This window comes from Strix uralensis, chromosome 16, assembly GCF_047716275.1.
Source record: "Strix uralensis isolate ZFMK-TIS-50842 chromosome 16, bStrUra1, whole genome shotgun sequence".
Classification (NCBI taxonomy): Eukaryota; Metazoa; Chordata; class Aves; order Strigiformes; family Strigidae; genus Strix; species Strix uralensis.
In genome coordinates this window covers 11,071,718-11,098,847 of record NC_133987.1, presented here as the reverse complement: position 1 = coordinate 11,098,847, position 27,130 = coordinate 11,071,718, and the positions used below count along the sequence as shown (strand labels likewise).

The 27,130-nt window shown below is 35.7% G+C and overlaps 1 protein-coding gene across 4 annotated transcripts in view; it reads left to right on the top strand.

Annotated features, from left to right (window-relative positions):
• The window catches only part of TRRAP (transformation/transcription domain associated protein), a 103,914-nt gene that overhangs the window by 46,947 nt on the left and 29,837 nt on the right, over window positions 1–27,130 (top strand). For 3 of the 4 annotated variants that reach the window (XM_074886628.1, XM_074886631.1, XM_074886630.1), the window contains exons 45-61: window positions 1,931–2,144; window positions 2,829–2,954; window positions 4,864–5,010; window positions 6,057–6,259; window positions 6,943–7,064; window positions 7,890–8,103; window positions 9,065–9,244; window positions 9,597–9,743; window positions 10,439–10,558; window positions 10,858–11,145; window positions 12,535–12,672; window positions 13,089–13,201; window positions 13,705–13,840; window positions 19,732–19,923; window positions 25,069–25,297; window positions 25,518–25,783; window positions 26,546–26,646. In XM_074886628.1, coding sequence (XP_074742729.1) covers window positions 1,931–2,144; window positions 2,829–2,954; window positions 4,864–5,010; window positions 6,057–6,259; window positions 6,943–7,064; window positions 7,890–8,103; window positions 9,065–9,244; window positions 9,597–9,743; window positions 10,439–10,558; window positions 10,858–11,145; window positions 12,535–12,672; window positions 13,089–13,201; window positions 13,705–13,840; window positions 19,732–19,923; window positions 25,069–25,297; window positions 25,518–25,783; window positions 26,546–26,646 — 2,936 coding nt within the window. The remainder of the gene's footprint in view (window positions 1–1,930; window positions 2,145–2,828; window positions 2,955–4,863; window positions 5,011–6,056; window positions 6,260–6,942; window positions 7,065–7,889; window positions 8,104–9,064; window positions 9,245–9,596; window positions 9,744–10,438; window positions 10,559–10,857; window positions 11,146–12,534; window positions 12,673–13,088; window positions 13,202–13,704; window positions 13,841–19,731; window positions 19,924–25,068; window positions 25,298–25,517; window positions 25,784–26,545; window positions 26,647–27,130) is intronic. The other variant, XM_074886632.1, reaches the window with a different exon arrangement.

Genomic DNA, 27,130 nt, shown 5'->3' with positions numbered 1-27,130 from the left:
TAATTTGTGTAGCTGCAGTACTTATAAATATTAAAGTAAGCTTAGGAGAAGGTGGAGTAACTTCCTGTATTACTTTGATTTTGAAATAGGTTGTAGTTTGCTTGCTTGGATGGCCTACTGGTTGGTGGTGGCTTTTTTTGTTTGGTTGGTTGTTTTTATGTTAGTAGGAAGTTTTACAAATTGAGATTGATTGTATTGTTCCTAGTTTTCTGACTACATTATGATAATATGTTCAATGAAAGGCTAGCTTCCTGTGTTTGATGATACAACATAATTTGTTTATCATCTGTATGCTGTTTGTGTGCTTTTTGCTATATAGTAAGTTTTTCTACACCTATTTTATTTGTATCCTTCTATTTAATAGACTAGCAACTCTTACTGTGTTAAATTTTTAGGACCTCTCTTGATGTCACTTTCCTATTTCTTTGAATAAAGGAGTAGTATATCCTACATTTTGAAACTTTAAAATGTCTAAAATTACATGAAAATTCACTGTGGCCCATTTTTTCCAAACGTTGACCTGCATGTGCTATACTTTTTTAATGCTGTTGTCTTTATGGAGATAGTCCTTGAAAGGGCAAGTACCTGCTTTCATCCTTTTCTCCTTCTGTTGGAAGAGTTTTTGATGTGGCTCCATTTGCTTTGGGTTTACAAGTGTTGATAGTGCTCCAGAGAGCTCATACTTGTTGCTTTACTCATCTTTTCCCAAGTAGTGTGCAACCTGATTGAAAATTGCCATTAAAATTAATACTTTTTTCCCTGTCGATGGCATTTGATAGCCTATAACAGAAAGAACTGCAGTCAGTTCTGACTGTTGTTGCACAAGGATTACTTCTTACTCATCTTCCTCACTTAGTTGCAAAGGTATTTAAATGCCGGGTGATGGAGGCTGTGCAGTAACAGCAGTATGACTTCAGGAAAGTCATGACTTTGAGTGATTCCTCTGCACTGAAGACAGAGAAAGTTGTGAGTGTCTGCCTGCTGACTGCTGAAGAAGAGCTGCGTGTTATGTACAGACCAGCATTGCCCTCCCATTCTGGAACATAGGGGAAGATGGTGGAGTTCTAAAAATAGCAAGAGAGAGTGCAATTCAGAGAGTTTGTATGCTTCCAGAATGTGAACTGCTATCTTTTCCCTCCACCTTTTCAGACAAATCTTCCAGTTTATCATCTTTCATGAATTTGGGGGAGATGGACAAAATGCACTGCATCTGAGAGTGAGCCAAAGTCAAAACCTAGCCTACTCCACTTCTTCTCCCACCTCAAAACAAATGCACCATACCACCCCTCAGACCTGAGCAAAGTGGACATTGTTGATGTTTACTTAATACAAGGATATGAGTCCTCTGGAATAGGAATTTTATATCTGAATTTTGTGCTATGTGGCATCAGTTACACAAGAGGTTCAGAAAAAAGAATAAGGCTTCTGCAGCAGACTGACTAATTTACGATCTTAATGATAGTTTTGTAGGTTTATGAAGATATGTCCAGGAATATTTTATTCTCTGTTTCTTTAGTTCCAAGTATCCCCTTTTCTAACCTTTAAGCTATAACTTATCATAGAATATGCTATTTTAGCTCTTCACTGAAGGCCTGTCTCTGAAAGATATTGACAAGGAGATAAAACATAATCCTCTGTTGAAAGCATTTCTAACCAGCAAGGTTGCAGGCAAGTTTCAAAGCTGAGGATCACAAAAAACACCAGAAGGGAACATACCTGTAAATGCTTAAGTAACATTTTTATGGTTAAAGATTTTATAGCACCTTGTATTTCACAGTTTTATATTGCATGACTTAACTCAAAAGATTGACGTGAAACATCTCTAGTATAGAAACCTCAGCCTTTAACAGATTTGATCTGGATGTACTAATCTCTGTAAAACTTGTGTTATTTCCTCCACTCACTGCCTTTTTGTATGTGTTCTCTTTAGGAACAACCCAATCAGGCCAACTTTGCCAACATTTGCACTGGTTTAGAGGTCTTAAGTTTCCTGTTAACTGTACTGCAGCCCCCTGCCATCCTTAGCAGTTTCAAACCCCTGCAACGAGGTGTAGCAGCTTGTATGACTTGTGGAAACACCAAGGTTTTGAGAGCAGTCCACAGTCTGCTTTCTCGCTTGATGGGTATTTTCCCTACAGAACCAAGTATGTAGTATTTTCTTCCTCCTTTTATTCTTTATTGCTGCATAACTGAAGTGATTAAGGGCGGGGCGAAGACACTTTGCAATGTGCTAATATTCTGGTTTATGATTCTTGCATTTAATAGTCCATTTTAGCTTGCACTTTCAACCTCTGTTTAAAAAAAGAAAAGCTGAAATAAGTAATCATGTGGAATACATCATTATCCATTGACATAAAAACTTAATAACCTGTGGCTGTCATAACTTTGGTTCAAGAAATGCAGGCTGTAAATTTAATGTATTTTTGCAATTATAATTTTTCAGCTTTGGAAGTGCAATTTTTTAGTTGTTAAGCTTTGCTGTTTTGCTAAAACAAAGAAGGGAGATAGAACGTAAAAAGGACAGACAATAGGTAATATGCTGTGTCTTAATACAAACTAATTTAGATAATCTCTTAAAAAAAAATCAGTAATCTAAGACTTCTTATCAAGATGAGTTCCTTAGAAGTAGTGTTACGCTATTATAGAAGACATACTGGTTGTATAATAAAGAAGTTTATATAAATGAGGGATCTGCTTGTGTTACCTTGGTTTATTAGTGAGATAAAGTTCTGGTGATGGTATAGATGACTGTATGTTCACAGTGTAACTGTTCTTGCCTGTTCTGTGCCTAATGTTACCAAAACTAAACACAACTCTAAACTGTTCAGGTACCTCAAGTGTAGCTTCAAAGTATGAAGAGCTGGAGTGCCTTTATGCTGCAGTTGGAAAGGTTATCTATGAAGGACTTACTAATTATGAAAAAGCTACTAATGCTAACCCTTCTCAGCTCTTTGGTAAGTTTCCCACATCTCTAGTAGGTGTATGTAGAGTGCCTGTTAATCAGTAGGATCTTTCTCATGAGCTTTTATTTTCTGTAAGGAAATTGAAATCTGGTATCACGCAGAGGAAGCTGTGGGAAGCATTTTGAGCTAACTCGAGAGACAAGCTTGGGATGTCTGTCATTTTTGAAGAAAGGGACTGGGGGGTTCACTGCGTTCTGTCTTCTCCCCATAGCTGACTTGGGAGCAATTATTGAAGGCTGGGGAGCTGCAGCTGGGCTAGATGGTTCCTTCTGTATTCAAAGTGAATAGGAAAATACGCAGCATTCAGATTAACCAAAATATGAAGTGAAAGTTGCTGGAAACTTTTTACTTGGAAGAACCAAAATCCTGTGGGTAGTACTCTCAGATACAATAGAATATTTCAGGGAATCTATATAAACATTCTTGCATGTTACTGCCTTATACTTTCTTTCTCAGTTGTTTTTAAAGCCTCATTTATCAACTGATTTAAATAGTGTAGGAACATTTATGTATTTATAGATCTTGAATTCTCAGTAAGTAAGAAATTACAAAAATATCTTTTCTTGAGTGAGCAAATCTGAATTTTTAGCATATACCATTCTGAAGAGCTGAAATTTTCTTTTCTTGTTCTTTATGCTTACTTAGCTGGTAGAGAACTCAGCTACATAATACATGACAAAGATATATTGGAATAATACAGTTTAGTCCAGAACTGGCTGTGTTGGTAATACAGACCTGAAATTGCACAATTTTGGAAAACTTGCTGATTTAAATGGCAAATGTCCTTCACTATTCTACTGTGTGATCTGTGTAGATAGTTGTAATTTTGCTTTGGGAATTGCCTATTTGTCAGATGTCAGGATGTGCTTTACAACAAACTAACCAAGAAAGATGTTTCTTATATTTTGTCCAGAGCTCACTTAAAAGCAGCACTACAGTCTGTCAGGTGGTGCCTATCTTACTGATTCTATGTTTAAGAGGCTGAACTTTGTGTGCCAAATTATGTGCACACCTGAGAACAAAAAGAAATCAAAACTTTCGAAGCAGCCATTCAATGAACAGCATGCTTCTATGTTGTTGTAGGCTTTTGTTGAATTATGAACTTGCAGTAAGGAAAGCGATAGCTGTTGGTTTTTTAGAGGGTATAGTTTGATGGGATGTGTGTACTTTTTTTTTTTTTTAGAGTTAAGTATTTTAAAGCATAGATATTGCTAGAACTGATTGGTTTGCATGAATATGGATAAGCTTATATTAGGATAGGCATTGTTAACAACTGTGTAATTTGAATGGACTGTGATCTTGGCATAGTGCATTCATAAACTGCTGAAATTAGCTGTTTCTGTAGTTAGCTTTCAATCTACAGTACTTGATTTATGAAACTTTATAAAATTTCTGGATTAGAAAACCAAGATTGTGTAATTTTAAAATTAATTTTATTTTGAAATTCCTAAACCAACGGCTGTTAATGTAAAAGTTACGTTACTTTTTGCTAGTAAAACAGATGTGCAACATGAGGAGTAATGTAATTTTGCCTGGTTAACTAGATTTCGGGGTTTTTTTTTTAAGGTCTTGGAGAAGTGCCTACTCTCAATCTCTCTCTGTCCTCTCTCCCTCTTGCCCTTCATCAGACACTTATATACAGAGCTTTGAAATATTCTGATTAATGCAAAAATAACTTTTTAGTCTTCGACTGAAAACTAAATTTGAGACAAATATTTCCAGGTTTCTCATGTTCGTACCTTACGTAGTCCCATGCTTCTTTTGTGGCAGGACAAAATACAGCTAGAACGTTTTCCTGTGTTCTTTCACAGAATGAGAACATACACATTGAAAACCTGTGTCTTACTCAGGTCATGGTCAATAAAAGTTTTACTTCCTTAAGTATTGTTTTTATCAATAGGTACCTTAATGATTCTGAAGTCTGCGTGCAGTAACAATCCCAGCTATATTGACAGATTGATTTCAGTTTTTATGCGATCTCTGCAGAAGATGGTCAGGGAACACTTAAACCCACAGGCTACAGCAGGAACAGCAGAAGCAAATACAGGTATTACATTATATAGTCTAAGGATGTTAATGATTAGAAGTGTTGTAAAGTATTAAAATCTCTTCCCTAAAGGGATCCAAATTGTTTTGTAGAGTTTTGTGTGCATTATTACATGTTGAAAAATGCTTCAGCATTAGTGAGAAATATTACTGAAGGACTGAAGAATGCACTTTGAGTTCCTGTTACCTGCTTAATATATGAATTTTGTTATTAACCCAAACATTTCAGTTAATGGTTAGTGAATATTTGTTGAGCTACAGCATATATGGAGATACTGAAATTCTTCAGGAGTTTATAGTGTTGAGGAGAGAGGGGCTGAATTCTTCTGATTGTTCTGTTTTCACTTTTTTTTTTTTTTACTCCTTCCTATTTGATAATACTGGAACAGCTGTTTTTGAAATTAACTTGTTGGAGCTGATGCTTTTGTTTTTATCTTAAAATAGCATCTTTTGCAGTCTGTACAATTCTATCAAATGAATTAGGTCATGAGTCATGGAAAAAATCAGGTGTTCTTGTAGAAAAAAATTCAGTGCTAGTAAAGAGCACTGTAATTTATTAATGAATAAGCTACTGAAGAAAATACTTTGAAAGAATTGCTGCTGTTAGATTCCCAGCCCGGATTTTAATTGGGTAAATGAGAACCTTGCAAATTTTATTAACACTGAGAAACAATTGGAAGATTATTAATCTTGACAGATAAGTAAGTCAGGAAATTAACAGAACAGAATAGGTGTGCTGCATCATATCGTATTTCTTTCACAAGTTGAATTGCAGTTTTTCAGTACTGGGCTTCTATAATACCTTTACCAAAGATTTACTGAAATGAAACCACACAGGCTTGCCTTTAGGATGTTGAAAGGATTTGTATTTTTTTGGAAGGAGAATGTAAAGTAGTAATTCTGAAAACACTATTTCTAGGGATATATTCCCAGGTAACAAATATTATTGTTGCTATTTTTAAAATTACAGTATCTTATCTTGAAAATTTTTTTACTAGGCATTTTACAGGTGTATACACTGTTCTAAGTATTTTTTTGCATCCACAGCAGGTACAAGTGAACTGGTAATGCTAAGCCTGGATCTTGTGAAAACTCGCCTGGCTGTGATGAGCATGGAAATGAGGAAAAATTTTATACAAGCTATTCTAACATCTCTCATTGAAAAATCTACTGATGCCAAAATTCTTCGTGCAGTAGTAAAAATAGTGGAAGAGTGGGTGAAAAACAATTCCCCAATGGCAGCTAATCAGGTAAATTGAGAAGATAAAATCATTGCTCTCAAATACTAAATAACTATAAGCCACTGTTATAATTCATCAGTTTTTGACAGTGATATTTGTAAGGATCTGTTATATATGTTTAGATGCCCTTAATGGGATTTGGAATACCTGTGAAAGTAACGAATTAAGGATGCTTAGTATTTCATAGGCTTATATTAGGTGTTTGATCTCAAATGCTGTTTTGTTGAGAACTGGTTTTAAAGTAAAAATTTTAAAATATGTTTCACATTAACTTGGATAGAGAGATTCTTTAGGAGGAGGATGACTAATGCTGGTTTAAATTGTGTTATTTCTGTAACATTTTGTGGCCTCCTCAATCTGCCATATTTTCTGTTAGAGTTGAGTATTTGACAAGTTAGTGCTATATAAAAGGACCTACACCTTTTAAAATACGCATTACAGATTTTTATAGTCACTGAACAACTTAAACCTGTTTTTAAAAATTATTTTAGAATTTTCTAGCATATATTAGAAGAATAAATGCTTGAGTTATTTTTCTTTTTAAGAACTATGACCTTCTACCAAGCTATTTTTCTATACTTTAGAAGTGAAGGAGTGATATAAAGGATGGCTGAGGTGTACTTTGAATGTTCCAGGTCTCTGCATGTTTTAAGTTGAATTGACAAAATTAATCATGTCTTCTTTTAACACAGACACCTACTCTCCGGGAGAAGTCCATTTTACTAGTGAAAATGATGACTTACATTGAAAAGCGTTTTCCAGAAGACCTTGAATTAAATGCCCAGTTCTTAGACCTTGTTAACTACGTCTATAGGTAATTATAGCAATTAATCATTTATTGCAGCTTATTGGTTCATAATTTGTACCATATATGACCTTTATAACATGCCATCAATCTTTTTAGGTCTGAATTAAATGAATTATTTTTTCTTTTCCTAAAATGCAAAATCAATTAATTTCACTGAGACCACAATACATATTTATGGAAGACAATTTGGAAACAGAAGTTCCTTAGAAAAAATTTCCTTTTTAGCTCTGCTAAAATATCTGTTTCTTTGCCAAGATACCAGGGCATCCTCATAGCTGATTGTATTCTGAACACTGTGGTGACAGCTGAAATCTGTCTGTCTTTTCACATCCATAAGGTATAAAGATTTTCTTTTTTCTTGGAAATGTATTGTAAATTATACTTTCAGAAGAGTTACTTCGCTAGCTAAACTGGCAGGTTTCGTAACATGGTGAAATAATTAAAATAGTTACCTTATCAACAAATGCTAGGTATTTAATTTTGTGCTGATGATTCACATTATCTTGACTTGCTGTTTGCTGCTGTTCTGTTTGCAGGTGTGGACATGGTGGTCAGAAGTTTTTATTAATAAATATCATTTGGTATTTCAAAGAGAATACAGATGTGGCTGAAATTGTTCTACTCCTGAAAGAGTTTTTATGATAGCTTTGGGACAGTTTTGTAATAAGCAGTAATATCTTTCTTTGCTGTTTCTTTCAAAATGCCACACTTGGATGCATGCCACACCATGTGGGCTTCTGCAGAATATCACGTCTTTTGATTTTTAGTATTTTAGATATAAAACCTAGAAGGCTTCTCTTTCTAATGTCTCTTCGTCTTTATTTATTTTAGGGATGAGAATCTTTCTGGTAGTGAACTTACTGCTAAACTTGAGCCAGCGTTCCTTTCGGGTTTGCGTTGTGCCCAGCCACTCATACGAGCCAAATTTTTTGAGGTCTTTGACAATTCTATGAAACGTCGTGTTTATGAGCGCCTACTTTATGTGACCTGTTCTCAAAACTGGGAAGCAATGGGAAATCACTTTTGGATAAAACAGTGCATTGAGGTAAGGAAATAATTTGTATCAGAAATACAATTAATTTGAGAAATAGGCTTTATTCCCCGTTTTTCTTGGCTGGGTGTAAAAGCATTATGCAATGTGTGTCTTGTATGTATTATCTGTATCAAAGCTAAAAATACCAAGTCTGCTGCCTCAGATACTTCCTGTGGTGCTTGAAAACAAATACAGTGTCTAAACCATGAAATGTTGATGCTTGGAAAGTGGCTTTAATATCCACCGTTAAAATCTATTTTCTCTGTGAAAAGTTTAATGACTGGGTTAATACTTCTTAAGAAAAGCCATCTCTTATAAATGATGGTGATTATTAAAAAAAGAGAATTGTTATCGTAGATGATTTCAGGAAAACCGTTAAGGCTAGAGTGTCTGCTCTGGTGGTATGATAACTGTTAGGTGGGATTGCATTGAAACAAAATTGCATTTTGGGTTGGTTTATTTAAAACAAGATGGGACTAAACCTTTTTTTTTTAATCAATTTGCATATTAAAACATGAGTTTAAAGTGATTTTGTACTATTTAAATTATTAGAACTCCTTCCAGAGAGATGAAAACCAGCATTGGGGGTTTTTTCCATATCCTTTCTGAGAGGACTTTCATTGTAGCAGTGAGAGTCTATGTACATTAGCTGATTGAGGGCACTAAATATACGTGTTAAAAAGTACAAAATACAGAATTTAGGCAAAGAAAATTCCTATTTATTCAGCATTTTTAGGAGAGGCTTGAAAAACAGTCTTGAAAGTATAGTCATTAACTTCAAAATTGTAACAAAATGTCATCAGATTAAGATGAAAATGTCTTGGTGTATTTATTGAATAAAGGTGATAAATAGGCCTTAAACATTATTGCAACTTCTATCTTGTTGATAAACATTAAACCATAATGATGTTTTCCTTGAAATACTACAGTAAAATGTGTATTTTAGAACTCTCCTTGTTTTTTAATGTCCTAGCTCCTGTTGGCAGTGTGTGAGAGAAATACTACAATTGGGACAAGCTGTCAGGGTGCTATGCTGCCCTCTATCACCAACGTTATCAACCTTGCTGACAGTCATGATAGAGCAGCGTTCGCTATGGTAACCCACGTCAAACAAGAGCCTCGTGAAAGGGAAAACAGTGAATCCAAAGAGGAGGTAACTTATAGAAAAGACTGTAGAAAAGGAAATCTTTCTGACGGAATATAGCTCTTCCTAGTTTCTCATTAAATCAGTTTGGAGAATATGTCTTGAAGATGATGTGCACAGATTGTTCAGTATATCTTGTGTTTAATACATTGTATATGGGTTTCTCAGAACTTATATTCATTCATTTAGCCTTTTCTTTACTATAGCACTCTAGCAACTATGTGTATCTGAACTTGGAAGAACTAGCAGAAATAGGGAGACCTGAAATAAGTTGATGGAAGGGTATTTTGTATTTGTATGGGAAAAAAGCAAAAGTACTTAGAAAATGTTTGCATGCTTTGAGTTGTTTACTTCTGTACAGGATGTTGAAATAGACATAGAATTGGCTCCGGGAGATCAGACCAGTACACCTAAAACGAAGGAGCTCTCTGAGAAGGACATTGGGAATCAGCTGCACATGTTGACCAACCGACATGACAAATTTCTTGACTCTCTTCGAGAAGTGAAGGTTGGTACAGGTCGTTGGTTTCCTGACAAATCACTCTAATACTGAAATCTTCAAACTGACCTGGCAAGCTTTTTTTTTTTTCCTTCTTTTTTTTTAATCTCACACTTTGATTTTTTTTTTTTTAGCTTTTTTTATGTAGACATCTCTTATAATCTGATGTAATTTCTTGTCTGCATAGGGTAAAAAATTCTTAAGCCTTCACTTGATCCCTTACTGATCCCTTTCCTGTAAAGTTTAATTTCATCCTTTTCCACCTGTAAGTGTATTTTAACTGTTCAGTTAAGAAAAAAGTGATGGCAAAGGCAGGCTATAGGATCAAAAAAGTGTATCAGCATCTTATGTTTAAATAATTTCTAAGAAAATAATTTTAGCTGAGAGCTATGTTGAAATAATTCTCACAGTAGTAACAGCTCTATCCAATTAACTTGATCATTCCAATTACCAACCATCAACTTCTTTCCTTTTTCCTCATTTTTTTAAAAAATGGTTACAGTAATGAATCGAGTCTTGAATAACATGAAAATAGGATTAAGTTCTTGTTACACTAGTCTGTATTGCTAAAGGAAACATTTTTGATATGTTGCTTGGAAAAGGCATTTGCATTACTGCTTAAACAACTGTATAACTGAACTGTTTTTCCATAGTATTAATCATATTTTTCCCATTTATACACGTCTCTTTCTTTTTGTTTTTAGACTGGAGCATTGCTGAGTGCCTTTGTTCAGTTATGTCATATTTCTACACCATTAGCAGAGAAGACTTGGATACAGCTTTTTTCACGACTTTGGAAAATCCTGTCTGACAGACAACAGCATGTGAGAATCTCTCTCCTCACTTATAAATTCTTCTTTGTAAATGACTGGTGTTTCAGGAAAATGTATTTGTGTGGTAAATGACTTGTTCACTTGCTTTGAGAAGTTTGCCATTCTTTGTGACTAGTGAATGCTATACACCTTTATGAGTGCATCTTTTGAAAGAAATAGGGCCCTTCAGTTTACAAAGAGAAATACACTTACCGAATGATTGTTCCCTGTATTAACAAGATTTTTAATCTAAATTCTCTAACTGAAGTTTCTGAATGCACAGATAACTATTCTTATGTTTTTTCTTCTAGGCTCTAGCAGGTGAAATAAGCCCTTTCTTGTGCAGCGGTAGCCATCAAGTGCAGCGAGATTGCCAGCCGAGTGCACTGAACTGCTTTGTGGAAGCAATGTCACAGTGCGTTCCTCCCATTCCCATCAGACCTTGTGTCCTGAAATACTTGGGTAAAACTCACAATCTCTGGTTTCGTTCTACACTGATGTTGGAACATCAAGCCTTTGAAAAAGGACTGAGTCTACAAATTAAGCCTAAACAGACAACAGAATTTTATGAGCAGGAAAGCATAACTCCTCCTCAACAGGTAGTGTTATATTCATTGAAATACCTTATGCAATGTGAAGAGAAAAGCACAGTGACAGTGTAGTACAGTAGTATCACAGAATCATGGAAAAGACCTTTAAAATCATCAAGTCCAACCGTAAACCACTGCCAAGTCCACCAGTAAACCATGTCCCTAAGTGCCACATCTATATGTCCTTCAAATACCTCCAGGGGTGGAGACTCAACCACTTCCCTGGGCAGCTTGTTCCAATGCTTGACAACCCTTCCGGTGAAGAAAGTTTTCCTAATATCCAATCTAAACCTCCCCTGGTGCAACTTGAGGCTGTTTCCTCTTACCCTATTGTTTGTTACTTGGGAGAAGAGACTGACACCCACCTCGCTACAACCTCCTTCCAGGTTGTTGTAGAGAGCCATAAGGTCTCCCCTCAGCCTCCTTTTCTCAGGCTAAACAACTCCGGTTCCCTCAGTCAATTCTCATGACTTGTTCCCTAGGGCTCTCACCAGCTTTGTTGCGCTTTGGATGCGCTCCAGCACCTCAGTGTCTTTTTTGTAGTGATGGGCCCAAAACTGAACACAATATTTGAGGTGCAGCCTCACCAGTGTGGAGTCCAGGGGGACAATCGCTTCCAAGTCCTTGTATTAGAAGCTTGTTGTGTTGATTTTTTTAAATTCGGTGAAGAAATTCCTGTTCTTATGTGTTTGTGAATACAGACACTTGCAACATTGACTGTTTTGTTTCTCATGCTTTTCTTTCTTCTGTCATCGATATTTTAATACTTTTCTCTTGATCCCTCTTTTCCATTTGCTTTTGACACTTAATTCCCTGCAGCACTGTAGAACTACTTGAAACCATTTCTGCCCTTAATTTTAAATCCTGAGTAGAAGTCTGTATTGTCTCTGTCTCCCTCAAAGGAAGTATGCTTTTCCTAATCAAGCCTGTTGGTATATGACCTTAAAGAATTACTAGCTAAACAAAACTGAGTGCCCTGTAAAGCGGTGCTGTTGTGTTTAGTAGTCTGTCAGGTAGTTATGATCTCTAGGCATGTTTGTGATCAGCTGAGGAAGCTAAATATTACAGATTCCTTTTACATTAAAGACCAAGTTGTTGTCTTGTTAAACAATTTTGTTTTCTATGCTTTGATCTGATATATTAGGGAACGCAAGCATGAATCAATGTACAAACTATAGGTTTTTTTTCTTTTTGTCATGTAATGCAGTGGTTGCGTCCTCAGTACTTGGTTGTTACTAATTGCTTGCCTTCTAGAGTTTCAAAAAGAGTTTATATAGACACTACTCTATTTTCATGTCTTTCTCAATTTGCCTCAGTGTAGAACATGTGGTTTTGCTATCTACTGTGCTTTATAAGGACAGCTTGACTGTGGAGAAGTATGTGTGCTTAACATTCTAGGAAATACTGGATTCCCTTGCTGAGCTTTACTCTTTGTTACAAGAAGAGGATATGTGGGCTGGACTATGGCAGAAACGCTGTAAATTCCCAGAGACAGCAACAGCTATTGCCTATGAACAGCATGGCTTTTTTGAACAGGTACACTCTTGATACTAGAAAGGATTTGAGTAGTTCTGCTGTCAGGATGAATACTCTGGTCAGCAAGAAAATAATTCTGAATATTAATAAACAGCTTCAGTCTTCTGGAATAGAAAGTGCCACAGTTTCTCTACTGGCTACTGGCTAAAGTAGTAGTTTAAGGGTATGTAATAACTAGATAAAGTGAGATTTAGTTTTTTTGTAGCACATCCGTCAGTTTTTCATGACATTTGTAAAGCTGCTAAATAATGAGTATATGAGTATATTCAGGAATGAGTTAATACACTTCACTTTTTTTTTGAGAAAACCCTTAGAATTGATGAAAGTTTTCTTAACACTTTTTTTTAAAATAAAAGAATGTTGAGTTAATGTGTATACAGCAGATGGAAAAATAAAATGGTTTGAGTTTTATTTAGGCACAAGAAACTTATGAAAAAGCAATGGAAAAGGCTAAGAAAGAGCATGAACGGAACAATGCTTCCCCTTCCATCTTTCCTGAGTATCAGCTCTGGGAAGACCATTGGATTCGGTAAGACTTTAAAGCTGATGTAGAACAAGTATTTTTACCCTGCAATAGAAGTAAAATACCTTGCTGGTTTAAAGCATTATTTATGAGAATAAATGTAGCTCAGGACTTAGCTCAGATACAGGGGAAACTTAGGGGAATAAAAAAAGCTATTTTTTTACTCCCTTAACAGACCTTCAGAAGTGATACGCTTGAAGTGTTGTAAAAATGTAATTTGCTATTGGTGGAAACAGACTGGAGCTAAAATTTGTTTTTCGTATTTAAAATGGTTGTTCTGGGAGACACAAAATGCAGCTCTTCCCTGTTCACAGATTTCTGTATTATAACTGGTAATAAATTAAAAAAAAAAATTTTCCCATCTGGATAAAACTTTTGCAGTGCTTGCAGAGCTGTTCATAAACGAACAAATATGCAGATAATATTCTGATACACGACATTTATAGTCTCTTTTATTGAAGTTTTTTTTTTTTTGGTAGCCAAATTGACAATGTTTTTTATTTTCTTAGTTGCTCAAAAGAATTGAACCAGTGGGAACCTTTGACAGAATATGGCCAGTCAAAAGGTCATATAAATCCTTACCTAGTACTGGAATGTGCATGGAGGGTCTCAAACTGGACTGCTATGAAGGAGGCTCTTGTGCAGGTGAGTGAAGGCTTTCTTCTGCTAACGTTTAGTTTCTTCCTTCATTTTACTGATTACAGTTTAACAAGTCAGCATTACAGTTCATTTGCAGACACAGTAAACTGCTCTTTGGAAGTTTTCTTTGATGTCCCAGCTCACAGCTGGGTATTTGGACATGTCATTTGACAGACAAGCTTGGTTCTTTGTTTATAAAGCTATGCTATGTAACCCATTCAGCCAGGACAGGTGAAAGACAAGGTGCATGGCAATGAGTCATTAAAATGCTTGCAGCAGAAGTGTGTGCTGGCAGGGATATGTGGAGAAACTTAAAATGGGACCTTTGCAAATATATGTTATTATTTAAAATAATGCAGTATCGGGGAGGGACGTTTTTTGTATTTTACACCTTTACAGGAACAAATGTTCCTTTTGTGAAAGGGAATAAAGTATGAAAATACATCTATTATCATCTTCCTGTCTGTGGGCAACATTACTATGCTTCTAGATGTAAAAGGGCAAAAGGCCATTGCCTCTGTTGTTTTTGTTTGTTTTAGCACCTGAAAGGCAAAGCCAAAGTATTCTCAACTTCTACTGTCCAAACTTAAAACTGTTAAACACAATTTATTCTGTTTATCTCCACTGCACATGAAAGGGGATTAAGACATGTATGAAAATGTGAGGGTCAGGGACTTGTCAGCTAAATTTGGTTGACCTTAAATACCTTAGTGTATCTGAGGAATATTTGTAAGGCTGTGTTTTGGGATCCCTGTTAAAAAATCCCTGAACAAGCAACACATCAAATCTCAGTTTCAGTGTTGATTGGTTGGTGAGGCTGGTGTGCACTGCAGATTATATCAGTAGGTATTGTTTTAATGAAGATGGTGACAAATTTGACATTTTTTATATGTAGTGGGAAATGTATTGGGATTACTTACTTGACACGTGCTGGTTTGATTTTATAGGCTTGCTTAGCAGAGGCATAAGAGAAAGTTTGTTGTAGCAATGTTCTTTCAGTAGCAATGTTCTTCTGTACTGTCTGTCTGGGGATTGCTTCCTGTATCTGCTGCCTTTTGCTTTCTTCTTAAGTAATCAGATACTTTATTACTGCAAATTAATTACTAGATTTCTAACTTTATTCTCACTTTGAGTCTACTTTAGTTCCATTTAAAATAAGGCTCATTTAATTTTGCAATGTATTCATTACATTTAATTTTAAAATATCTTGGGAGCACCAGAAGTTGGAGCCAGTTTGGTCAAGACTGGCAAGTGAAGATCTAACAAGAGATGAGGGACAAGAAGACAAGGTAATGAACCTCAGGCACTGAGCCTGAGATTGGGGAGCAATGAGAAGAATATGAGGTGAGGATGAAGGAGGCTAGAGGAGTACAAATTTGACTAGGAGTGGCAAGGATAACTGGGTAAGTAGGCTGAAGCAAGAAGTTGAAGAAAGTGATTTCCTTTGAGAAAGTGTGAAGGACTTGGTAAAACTAGCAGAGAGGAGAGAGGCATTGAATTAAATGTTGCAGGGTACATCAATGAGACTGGCTGTACAGGAGAGAGAGTTTGAGTTGATTGACAGGGAGAGAGACAGGGATTGGACTTGAACAAGGATCAGTGGGATTACAGAAAGGGATAGGTTACTTCTGGGGGAGAAAATACTTTGATTCTGCTAAAGTAGGTTTATAAAATAAAGAGAATCATAATGCATAAGCAGAAGGGCACACTTAGCTTTTAGATGATTGACTTTCAAATGTGTTCCCCAAACAATTTTTTGTGTATGTAATCTTTATACTAGAAAGCATACAAGTAAAAATACTGAGACCACTCATAAGAAAGAGTAGGCTTTTGTGAAGTGACACTGTTTAAATCTACAGTCTTTACTGAAAAAAAAAATAAGGCTAGAAAGTACTTTTATCTCCTGTCAAATTGTCACATTTTCTGTTAAGTTTTGTGCTAGAAGTAAATACGATGATTCTACAGAATTCTAGATATATACGTTTATGACAGAGAATGCTGAGGCTTCAAGACAGCACTGCTAGTAGTTGTTTCCTGTAAATTCCATATTTGATGTTTTGTGGAATTGGAAAACTCGAGTTTGGAATTTTCTGATGTTCCGAGGTTTCCCCAGAAGCTTAGTGTATTGACGATTATACTTTTATAGTTTAATGTAAAGCTTACAGAACCATGAAATAGTTTGAGTTGGAAGGGACCTGTGGAGGTCATCTGGTCCAGTGCTCCATCCAGAGCAGGGCCCAAGTAGATTAGGTTGCCTTGTCTAGTGGAGTTTTAGTGTCTCTAAGAATTGAGATGCCACAGCCTTTCTGGACATACTCTTCATCATGCAGTAGCATAAATGTGCCCTGCATGTTATACATTATTTTAGAAACCAGCGCACTACTTAGCTTCTTTTGTTAGAAACTAAGGAACTTGTGTATGGCAAGTGAGGTAGTTAGCATCCTCGTTTGGTAACGGATAGTATGTATTGTTTGTACTTTCCTGCTATTGACCTTCCTAATTCATTATGGAGTTCATTATTGTGTTCTGCTTGTAATTCATTTTGCTGAGCAGCATGCACTTGTAAAACATTTAACCTTCCCTTTGTCCTTTCCTGGGTTTCACTCATGAGACTGTGTATTCTGTGCTATCCATGTGCTTGGTGAATGAATGCTTTGTACAGTTTTGGCTGCTACAGAACAGTTTAAAGGCAGGGGGCGCACTACATACAGAAAATAACACTTCGAAAGATTTAAATCTGGGAGATGTTGGAAAGATTTAAATCTGGAAGATCTCTTTCCTTCTGAGTGTTCATAAACATTTTTTTTCGTTGTGAATAAAGTTTAAATGGCTAGGGAAACAAGCTGTAAATGACCCCCCCCATTTTCTGAAAATGTGCAACAGAAAAACTGTAGGTTAATATTTTTATCTGAGAGCAAATTTTGATGTATTCTTCGACATGCAAAAAGCTGGCTGTATTTAGGTAACTTCTTCCTTATCCTCTCTTAGGCATCTTCTTCCCAATTGTTTTAAGAACCATCCCATGTGAATAAGCTGATGGTTATTGTGCTTGAGGTTGCTGTAAAATGTCAGGCTCTACAGCCATCTCAGGCTTCTTGGGGCAAATGACAGACTTCAGTATTGGCATCACCAGTAGATTTTTCTGGGATTTTTTTTAAACTTTGTATGTGGTATCACTGTTCTGTAGAAGATGGAAAACTTTTTTTTTTTTTTTAAATTTAGGGAAATATACCGTCTTTGTATGGTAGGTAAAGTTGTTCATCTGTGATTAGTTAATGTAACCAGATGTAGAACTGACATCTGAAAGGTGAGAATACTGCATTAAATCACAAGTAGAAAGGAGCTTGCTGATCTTCACTGCACCACTGCTATATAGTGTGACATTACTGGAATTACTCTGCTAAAGATGCCAGAGTTCAGAATAAGGGGGTGAACTGCATATTTAAAATATAATATTAGTGACAAAGCTCTGAACAGAGCCTTAGGTAGTGTTTTTTCATATTGTAGAGAGTGAGCCAGTAGAATTAGTCCTTCACTTAATTGGGGCTTATTGTTTCATCAGTACTGTTTAAGTTTTGAACCAAAACCTACCAGTTAATAGTATTACATGTCAAAATGACCAGTTGACTGTCTACTTTCATAATATTTGCAAAAGATAAAACATGATTATGAAAAATGCTGAGCATCCTTTAATTCCAGTATCTTGCAGGACGAGGTTCCTGTGTACAAAATACCCTAACAGCATGCTTCATTGTGGTGACTTAGTGTCACATGATAAATATGCCAAGTTGTGTGTGTCTCTTACTTTCTTCAAAATCAGACTGAATATTACATTTTTTAAATGTGTTATGTTTATTCTTCTGTAACACTTTCTTTTGTCAGCAGGGAAGATAGGTGGATGCAATCAGTATGTTTTGCTTTAAAGGCTAAACTCTGAAAACGGTAAAGGTTGTTTAATTAATTAAAGGTAGCGTTGTCTTTTGATGGAATCTAAATTAAGGGTGTCCAACCATTGCAACATTTGAAATGGAATTTTTCAGTATTTCTAGTACTGATGGTTCAAATTAAATAGGTGTCTCTAAAGATGGATTTTATGCTTTATCAGCCCATGTGAAGCCAAATCTGTAAGTAGCAAGCTGGATATGCTACAAAAATTATCTTATAGGTTATATTTATATTTTAATTAACTTCTCTTGTTCTTATAGCAATTGCTATTTTGTGTCCTATTTAAGTATGCAACTTCAGTGGCTAATTGTAGAAATAATATTATTTGAGAAACCTGTAAAGCCTAAAATAAGGCCTGTATTGTACAGTGTATTATAACCTAGAGTTTAACGAGAATGAAATAGATCATGTCTGACAGGTTCTGGTTTCGGAGATTTGCAAGTTGAGTAGAAGTGACAACCATGAGTAACTGCTGATATGCTTTAGCTGCGGTTATATTAAATGAGATATTTTCAGTAATAAGACATTTGCTAAACGACTAAGGAGAAGATGCTGCCGAAGCCGTAAATGGAGCTTTTGTGGCTCTACTCAGATTCTTGTAAAAGTGTCAGGACATGTTTGCATAAATATTAGGATGTGAAAGAGTAATTGATTCTATGCTGCTATACTTGCTACTCCAGTTTTATTGATATTCTTTAATGTGGCTGCTTTTTATCAAGTTCCATGGTTGATTCACAAGAGAGGTCAGAAAGGATGGCAAATACGTATCAGTTTTTGTAAATCTTTGTGAAACATTTTTAATAATCTACCTATTAAAGTTGAGCTATTAAAACAGCAAGTGGCCTTTGATAGGACCCAAGACTCATTTCCATTCGCTCACATTGCCATTGCGTTTAATGATCCAGTAGATAATGTAATAAAGAAAGAGATTATTTTCACTGTGTAAGTGTAAGGTTGCTACCTGGCAGTTTCTCTTTGCTGGCTCAGGCGTAAAAGTCAGTTGAGGATAACAGAAATAACAATTGTGATGGTTAGGATACAATATATCAATAAGAAGATAATGCAGAGGGATTTCTGTATTGCATATCAAACCATAAAGGGTTTGATGTAAAGTGAAAGAAAGAGAAGTGAAAAATTTCTAGATTTAAGGCCTGCAGTGTCAGCTAGTGAGCATTGGTTAAGTGCAAGTTTACTGTAAAATACTCACAGAATTTAGTTGCTAGGCAATTCAAGTACTTTGCTGGTTTAGTTGCCATATTTCTACTGTTCCAGGATTTTAAGAAAATGGTTTAAAATGATTTTAAAATTATTTTATCACTATGACCTGACTTTGCACCTGTTTGCAGAAATTGATATAAATGGAAGGTTAGCTGTAGATTACTTAAAAATTTATTAACTGTTTATTTTCATAAACTTAGTAATGTCCTAGAGCAGGCAGTTAGGAAGTACAATGCTGGCATAATGTGCTGACATACAGGGACGGGACCCTTTCAAGTGAGAAGTTGACATTACTTGTTCTGGAGCCCCTGAAGCATTTCAGAGGTTGTATGTGTTATCTGCTGAGAAGCATCTTTTTTCTTCATACAGGATGAAGTGGTTTGCAGTGAGCTTCATGCTCCTGTTGCAAGACTGCTTTCAGCTTGCTCAGCTGTCTGAGCTACACTGCAGTTGTCAGTGTAAAAATACCCTAACAGCAGGTTGTATGCAGGTACTTCTTCTCCTGTGCTGAATTTGCAATTTATTTGCTAGCCTGCCCTTGCCAATAACTGTAAGAGAGCTGAAACTCCTCTAATGACAAGAATTTTGATATTTTAGTCTGCTATTTTTAGAAAATGAGCTAATTTTTAGAAAAAATAAAACTGACTGCCGAAGAAGGCTTTTAAAAAAATAATTTAAAAAAAGTTTGCATTTGAGTATGATCTTTACTAGATTTTTTTCTATTTCATTACCAGGTTGAGTTGAGTTGTCCAAAAGAGATGGCATGGAAAGTGAATATGTACAGAGGATACTTAGCAATCTGTCACCCAGAAGAGCAACAGCTTAACTTCATTGAGCGTCTGGTAGAGATGGCGAGTAGTTTAGCTATTCGAGAATGGCGAAGGCTTCCTCACGTGGTCTCACATGTTCACACTCCCCTTCTCCAGGTAAGAATGAAAAGTTTTTTTACTGCCAGTTATTTAGCAGGTTTCAGAACTTTTAGTAACTGTGAGCATAAAATATTTTACTGTATAGTACTGATTGGTTTTTTTATAATGGTATTTTTTTGTTAAAAGTTGCAGAATGTGCATTTCAGTTTGGATTCCTTTTAAAGTTTTTATAGTTTACTTGAATCCATTCTGTTTGTGGCATACATAATTACCTATTTAAAAATGGATCAGATGGCTCAACCTTTTTTGTGGACTAATGCATAATGCACTGCAGTACTTGGAGATCTTGAACATACAGTGGGTTATGAAGGGAGGTCCACTTTGGATGGGTATATAGTTGCATTATGTCATTTGCAGAAATGTTGAAATAACCTCCTAAGTGTTTTTTTCAGTTAAACGTGTTAAATGCGGTATGGCATTTTGTTAACTGTAATGTACTCCTATATGTTTTGGTTTTAATTTTATTTACTTTTTTTTTTAAATCTGGGCATTAACAGTTAGCTCAGTAAGGGAAAAGTGTATTTAGAAATGCTGGTATTTCTTTGAGGAGTAACGTTCTCAACAGGCTGAGCATCCCTGTGGCTTAAGGATGAAGGTCAAAGAACCAAAAACTGTAGAAGTATGTTGTTAGTGAAGGACTTTTCAGGTGAGCACTACTACCTTTAGGAAAAATACTGTAGCTTCTGGCCAATGTGAGCCTTACCTTTTCTTTGTCATTTCTACATTATATTGCTAAATGTTCTGATTTGCATCAGGAGAAGGAAGAAGGAAGGAACCTAGTCTTTTAAGTATACATTATTTCTCATTGGACAGGGAGTTAATTGTATACAAGTTCTGTTGAAAAGGAGTGTGGATTTTATTAAACCAACGTGTGTACTTCAAAGCTTCGTGCATTGGTCTTCAGCTTTATTAGTTGTCCAGCTAGCTCATTTGTCAGGTTCTGTTCAACAGTGTATTAAAATCTTGTAGTAATATTGTAAAAAGAGTTCCCATTTCGAATCATGTTGCTTCACAGACTGAGAGATGTTGTAGGTTGGGAAGAGTGATCTCTGCTCCCCTCATCTAATCTGATGCCAGCTACAGGAAAGAAAAATTCTTTGGTCTGAATTGAAGGCTGTATTTCAGTAATGCTCCTTGTCTACATGAGGGTGCACATCGTCCAAATTTAACAGTGCTTATTGAAAAGGTTACTGCTTGCAACTAATTGGTTAATTTTAATTCCAGTCTGTTGTGGAGCACTCATGTGGGTAGGCCAGCTGGAAGATTTGAGTCAGTCGTAATCTCTGTCAGGGGCCTTTGCTGAACTGAGGAGGAATGGACTACTTGAATCAGAAGGGATGGAGCCCTATGGCCTTACTAGTTTCTGATCTGAAAGGGATCTATATGCTTTATGGACAAAAATGGACAAAGCAAGCATAAGGTTAGAGAAGCTTGTTCCTAAGGTAGGGGCAGAATTCTGGCAATGGAGCAGTGAGATGTCCTGTCCAGAATGAAGTGAGGGACAGCTAATGAATTTGGGGTTACAAGAACTTGAAAAGCAAACAAACAAAACCCCTAACACCTCCCCCCCAAAAAAATAAAACCCGCCAAAAGTTGAGTATTACCTAATCTTAAGTAGCTTAATTCTTTTTCAAGATCATTTAAAACAGGGGAAGAAGTTTGCAACTTGAATTTGATACTGTCCTGTAGAATTACAGCAGTATATTGCACGTGATTTTTAATAGCACTGATGTTCAAGTAAACTCTCGCATGCGTGCTTGAATCCTTGACTTAAAAAGGATGCGTAACTTCCCAGTTGGGTAACCCAGTACATACACAGAGGATGGGCAAAGCTAACATTTTTTGTGCCATTTTTCTACTTAGTTTTTTTCTTAACTTTGTCACCCATTTCTAGGAGAAGGTAGAGCTCATTGACTGCTTCTGAATCATAAAAGTGTTTTGCTCTCAAAAGGGGAAATGCTATTTTCTGTTTCTCTAAAGGAGAATGCTTACAATAAGGAAAGTAAAGGATTACTTTTATCCTTGCTAAACAAGTTCTTAGTGCTTATTTAAGTGCATCATGTTTTAGCCCTCAAATCATTAAATATTACAAGGCAAAGAATGTACTGTTTTCCAGCATTTATTTAAATGTAAACTGGTTTTAAGATGCTGTACACCAGGTACATGTTTATTTTTGCTGTGAGAAATCTTTTATTTCATTTCACGCAACATTGACAATTCAATTTCAAGACAAGACGCGTTTAAATCCTTTCTCTTTGGCATACATGTTACCTGCAAATGGTCCACTTAAAAAATTAAGGAAAAGTATGTGTTTCTTGTCCTGTCAGAAAGAGCTTGTAAGAACTTGAGGTCATTTTTTTCAGACCTCCAGAAACATTTTTGGGAAGTAGCTGGCACAACTCTGATAATAATTAAACTGCATATTCTATATTATATGAGATGAAATAACATGTATTACGTGGTGAAAAATGCACGGCTTGTGTCCTTTGCAACTTTTACACATATTTCACCATAACAAAAATGTGGTCCTATTTCCTTTTGAAATGTATGAAATGTCAACACCCTTTTGTTTTCTCTTGAATTTAATTACCAAATTCATTTTGCAACTGTAAGAAAATAATTTTGGAGAGCAGATGTTACTGCCAAGTGTAATTGAATGGAAGTAGGTGCCTAAACTCACCTTTAAAAAATGGAATTTGGCCTTGAAGTGCTTCCAGAAGCTTCTTGAAAATGAACCTTGTGTCCTCTGATTTGTATTGCACAGCTGCAGCCAGGGCGTGGAAGTGGGACTGGGGCAGGATTGTGTTCGGTCTGTCATGCACTATGTGATCTGGACAAAAAATGCCATCCATTTGTCTTTTAGGCTGACCGTGTTCCTATTTAGGTGTCCTGATAAACATATAGCTGATGAAGATTACCTCTTGTTACTGTTGAGGGAACCTGTCATCTCCAGGGAGAAATTCTGGAATATCCAAGTGCAACAAAACCTGAAATTTTGTAACAGGGATGCATTTCTTGATGGACCATTGCTCAGAGAACTGTGAATGAACCTTACCTGTCGAAGTGCAGAGGACCTTGCTTTCTGAGTTCTGTTTGCTATAGTGGCTTCTGTAATTCTGTTTAAGATCAGGAGTTTAACCCTGTGTGTCATGCCCAGTGTGATTCATAAGTAACTGTACTTGTGGATAGAGCTTACACAGCAGCCCCTACTTTTGAATTTTTATAATATAAGTTGATGCATCAGATAAAGTGAATGAATATGGAGTTTTTCTCCATACTGAAAGGAAGTTGTCAAGTAAACTGTTTCATTTGTTTGAGCTGATACAATACCACTAGAAGGCTTCTGGATAAAATGAATTCACTGATATTTCAAGTTTTCCCTCCCCTAAGAATGGCAGTATCTGCAGCATGAAAGGATTAGTATTGCTAAATAAAGTATTTAAATGCTTTTGGATATCAATTAAAACCAGCTTTTAAAATAATCTAATATGTATATATTCTTCCTGAAGAAATGATAAATTAGTCAGTGACTGACAGAGGTACAAATGCAGCCGTGAATTTGCACTGCAGTAATTACTTTTTTCTTAATATCAGATAGTATGTGATTAAATACCTGTGAGAAAATTAAATTTACGTGATGAATGGGTGTAGGATGAAGGTTAAGCTATTGTGAGAGCTGATACTGAGATGATTGTAGGAAAATATTACTTTAATTTATTTTGTTTCAGGAGATTTCACTCTGTAAATTTGGACTGCCTTTTTTTTTTTTTTCCAAATAGTTATCTTATTTGGTTGATTAACAATGAATACAACTGTTATCTGCCCAGTGGTAGCTTAGAGAATACTACATTGGTTTTATTGTACTACAGGTAATTAAATTCCATTAAGTTTGGACCTTTTCTTTAGGTGGTTGAAGTTTTAACAAAATGTCTGTTGCCTTTAGTAGGTTTGAGACTACTGCCATCTTCTGTTTGTACCTCTCATTAATTTAAGGATAATAGATGTCAGTGAAAAACCATTCTAAACTTAAGTAACTTCTCAAAGCTAAGGTCTTTGCAGAATATCTCAAAGTAGCACCTTCAGGAGCACGTAGATAGTATTTCTGTACATTCAAGTTTCTATCAAGAAGTCAGATTATGGCCAGGGAATTTGTACAAGTACAGTTCTGTTAAAAGTTTTGGGTTTCATTCTTAAAAGTTCCATTAAAAGTTTTGTTTAAGGTCAGTATTTTTACTTGATCCTTGTATTGAGTGCCTTCTCCATATATCTACTTGTGCTATGATTAGTGTTGATGTAATAAGTTTAAAACTGTATGTTAGAATTTAATTCTAACCTATTGTTTTATTTAAATGTGGTGGGGAAAAGGGTGGAGGTGAAGAGAAAGCATAGATTCCAGTACTTTGGTGTGTGTTTGGGTTTTTTTGTTCTGCTTTTTTTTTTGAAAAAAAAAACAAACCAAACTTCTTAAAAACAAGACAATACCACTTGAGGAATAATTTGTGAAAACATTTGCAGTTCAGATTAAAAGGAGGAGTGGAGGGAATTTTTATCTTAATACTATCAAGGAAAGACATGTCATAGTTACCCAAAGTTAAACCTAGCAAGCAAACCCGTAGGAAGAACACATTAAATATAGATCAGTAATGTCTTTTTGCAACCAAATAATGTTAGGCCATTTAGGTTTTGTCAGAATGAGGCATGCATGAAATAAATTGCTTGATACTTGTACTCCATCCCTGGAGAAGAGGGGAGCCTGAAGTTATGCAGGGACCTTTTGCAAGCAGTAAGAAAGTACTTTATGGCACCTCTATTTTTTAAAATAATTTGTTGGTTTTTTAAGACTAACAACCCATTGGTATAATTTCTGTGCTGGTGATTCAGTGGATGAATTCAACATTTCAGTCAATGACTAAAGTGTTGAATCAATTTCATGGATTTTTTTTTTACTATTTTGTTAATTATTAGATTGGTTAAAGGTCATTTATGCCACCAATAGACAGGTCCCTAAAACAGCATAAATAGTTTTGCCTTTACTTGATCATTTAAAGGTGGCGTCATACATAGAGAACTTTTTCTAACGATGAAATTGGCCGGCTTATTGTACTATTCTTGGTGATATTTATATTGTTTAATGTTTTCTAGGCAGCACAGCAAATAATTGAACTGCAAGAAGCAGCCCAAATAAATGCAGGATTGCAACCAACTAATCTGGGAAGGAACAACAGCTTACATGATATGAAGACTGTTGTAAAGACTTGGAGGAACAGGTTACCTATTGTGTCAGATGATTTATCCCACTGGAGCAGCATTTTCATGTGGAGACAACATCATTACCAGGGTAAAACTGCCTGGTCCAGCATGCATTCATCATGTAATTTTCCAGACAACACATTGTTTGAAATAAGTTCTTAGTACTTTTTTTATTTAAACATACAGGAATATTGTTGAATTTGGGAAGTGTTTGTTTTCATTCGATTTCCGTTTAAGTGTTTCATTATCTGAAGTCATCATTTCATATGTATTGCTGTGTAAGTTACTGCTGTATATATAATTTCATTTATAATGACAGACATTTCATGTTTTATTTCTAGCCATTGTAACTGCATATGAAAATAGTTCTCAGCATGATCCTAGTTCCAATAACGCTATGTTGGGAGTTCATGCTTCTGCATCGGCAATTATCCAATATGGAAAGATAGCTCGGAAACAAGGGCTGGTCAACGTAGCTCTGGATATACTGAGTCGCATTCATACAATTCCAACTGTGCCCATTGTGGACTGCTTTCAGAAGATTCGCCAGCAAGTTAAATGTTATCTTCAGCTGGCTGGAGTCATGGGAAAAAATGAATGTATGCAGGTATGGTGGCTTTATCTCTGAAGTTGTTGGAACTTGGAGGATTACAAGGGCCATCAGATACATTGATTTAAATAAACTGCCTGTGTACAGAACAGGGTCTAAATTTCATCAGGCATGTTATACCATGCATAGAGTGTTGTTTTAAGTAATGGTGTTAGTCAAAAGCAGTCGTTGTCCTCTTTAAACTGAATACTGTGAATATGTTAAAAATTAGCTGAATAAAAAGTAAAGTGGAAATACGGGGTTCTTTTGAAATCTTACAAGATAGATAAATGGAGAGGTCTTTGAAAATTATATTACTTGCAATAGGAAGAAACAACACTATTGCAAGACTAACTGAAGCTCTAAGTCAGTTTTGAGTGTCTGACTCATGAGTGATGGATGCTGGCTTACTGAAGTGAAATTGTATGTGTTGAAAGGAAAAAATGTGGTTGTAGTCAAAAGCCACTGACATGATTATAAGGTCAGCAAACTGGGACCTTGTAATAATAATGTAACATAACATATAAATAATAATATAACATAAGGTGAAAAAGATAAACCATCACCTGATGAATGTTGTCTGTAGTGTCTAATAGTTTTGCATAGGCCAGTGTAAACTTAAAATTGTTGTCAGTTCAGATTTTTTAAAATGAAAATTAAATACTAGAAACTCGTGCTATTTAAATTTCAAGAGAATATTTTGGCTGTTGTTTTATGGCACTTTCATCTTAATAAAACCTTCCATTTCAGAAGATTTTCTCACTAAGGCTTATTTAACAGGGTCTTGAGGTTATTGAATCAACAAATCTGAAGTACTTCACCAAGGAGATGACTGCTGAGTTTTATGCATTGAAGGGAATGTTCTTGGCACAGATTAACAAGTAAGTATGTTGGCTGGAAGAGGCACAAGCACACATCTGAGAAAAATGCAGCTGAGGTATTTCAACACTTTATTTGAGCAGAAAAGTTGTTCCATATGTTTATACCAGCCTAAAATTTGTCACAACTGTATAAGAAAGTAAAAGTATACATGAGAGTTCCTTTACAGTTTGAAGATGTAATAGTTGGTCATATTTCTAAGTATTGTAGGAAAGAGGTAGTTAAAGCAAACATTGCATCAGTTCTTTTTTAAGAAGTTTTATATTTAAGGGGGTGAGATGGGAAGAGGCAGTGAGAATAGATTTGTCCAAAGCTTTGCAGTTTAAGATACATTTCTGCCCCCCCCTCCCCTGTTCTGTGAGTACTTAGAAAAACTGACATCTTAGTGTAGTTGACAAAAGGAGGTGGCTTTAATTATGTTCTTAATGTAAACATCACATATAAAACCAAGGAAAAAAAAAGTTCAGTCAATAAGCTTACAGCTAC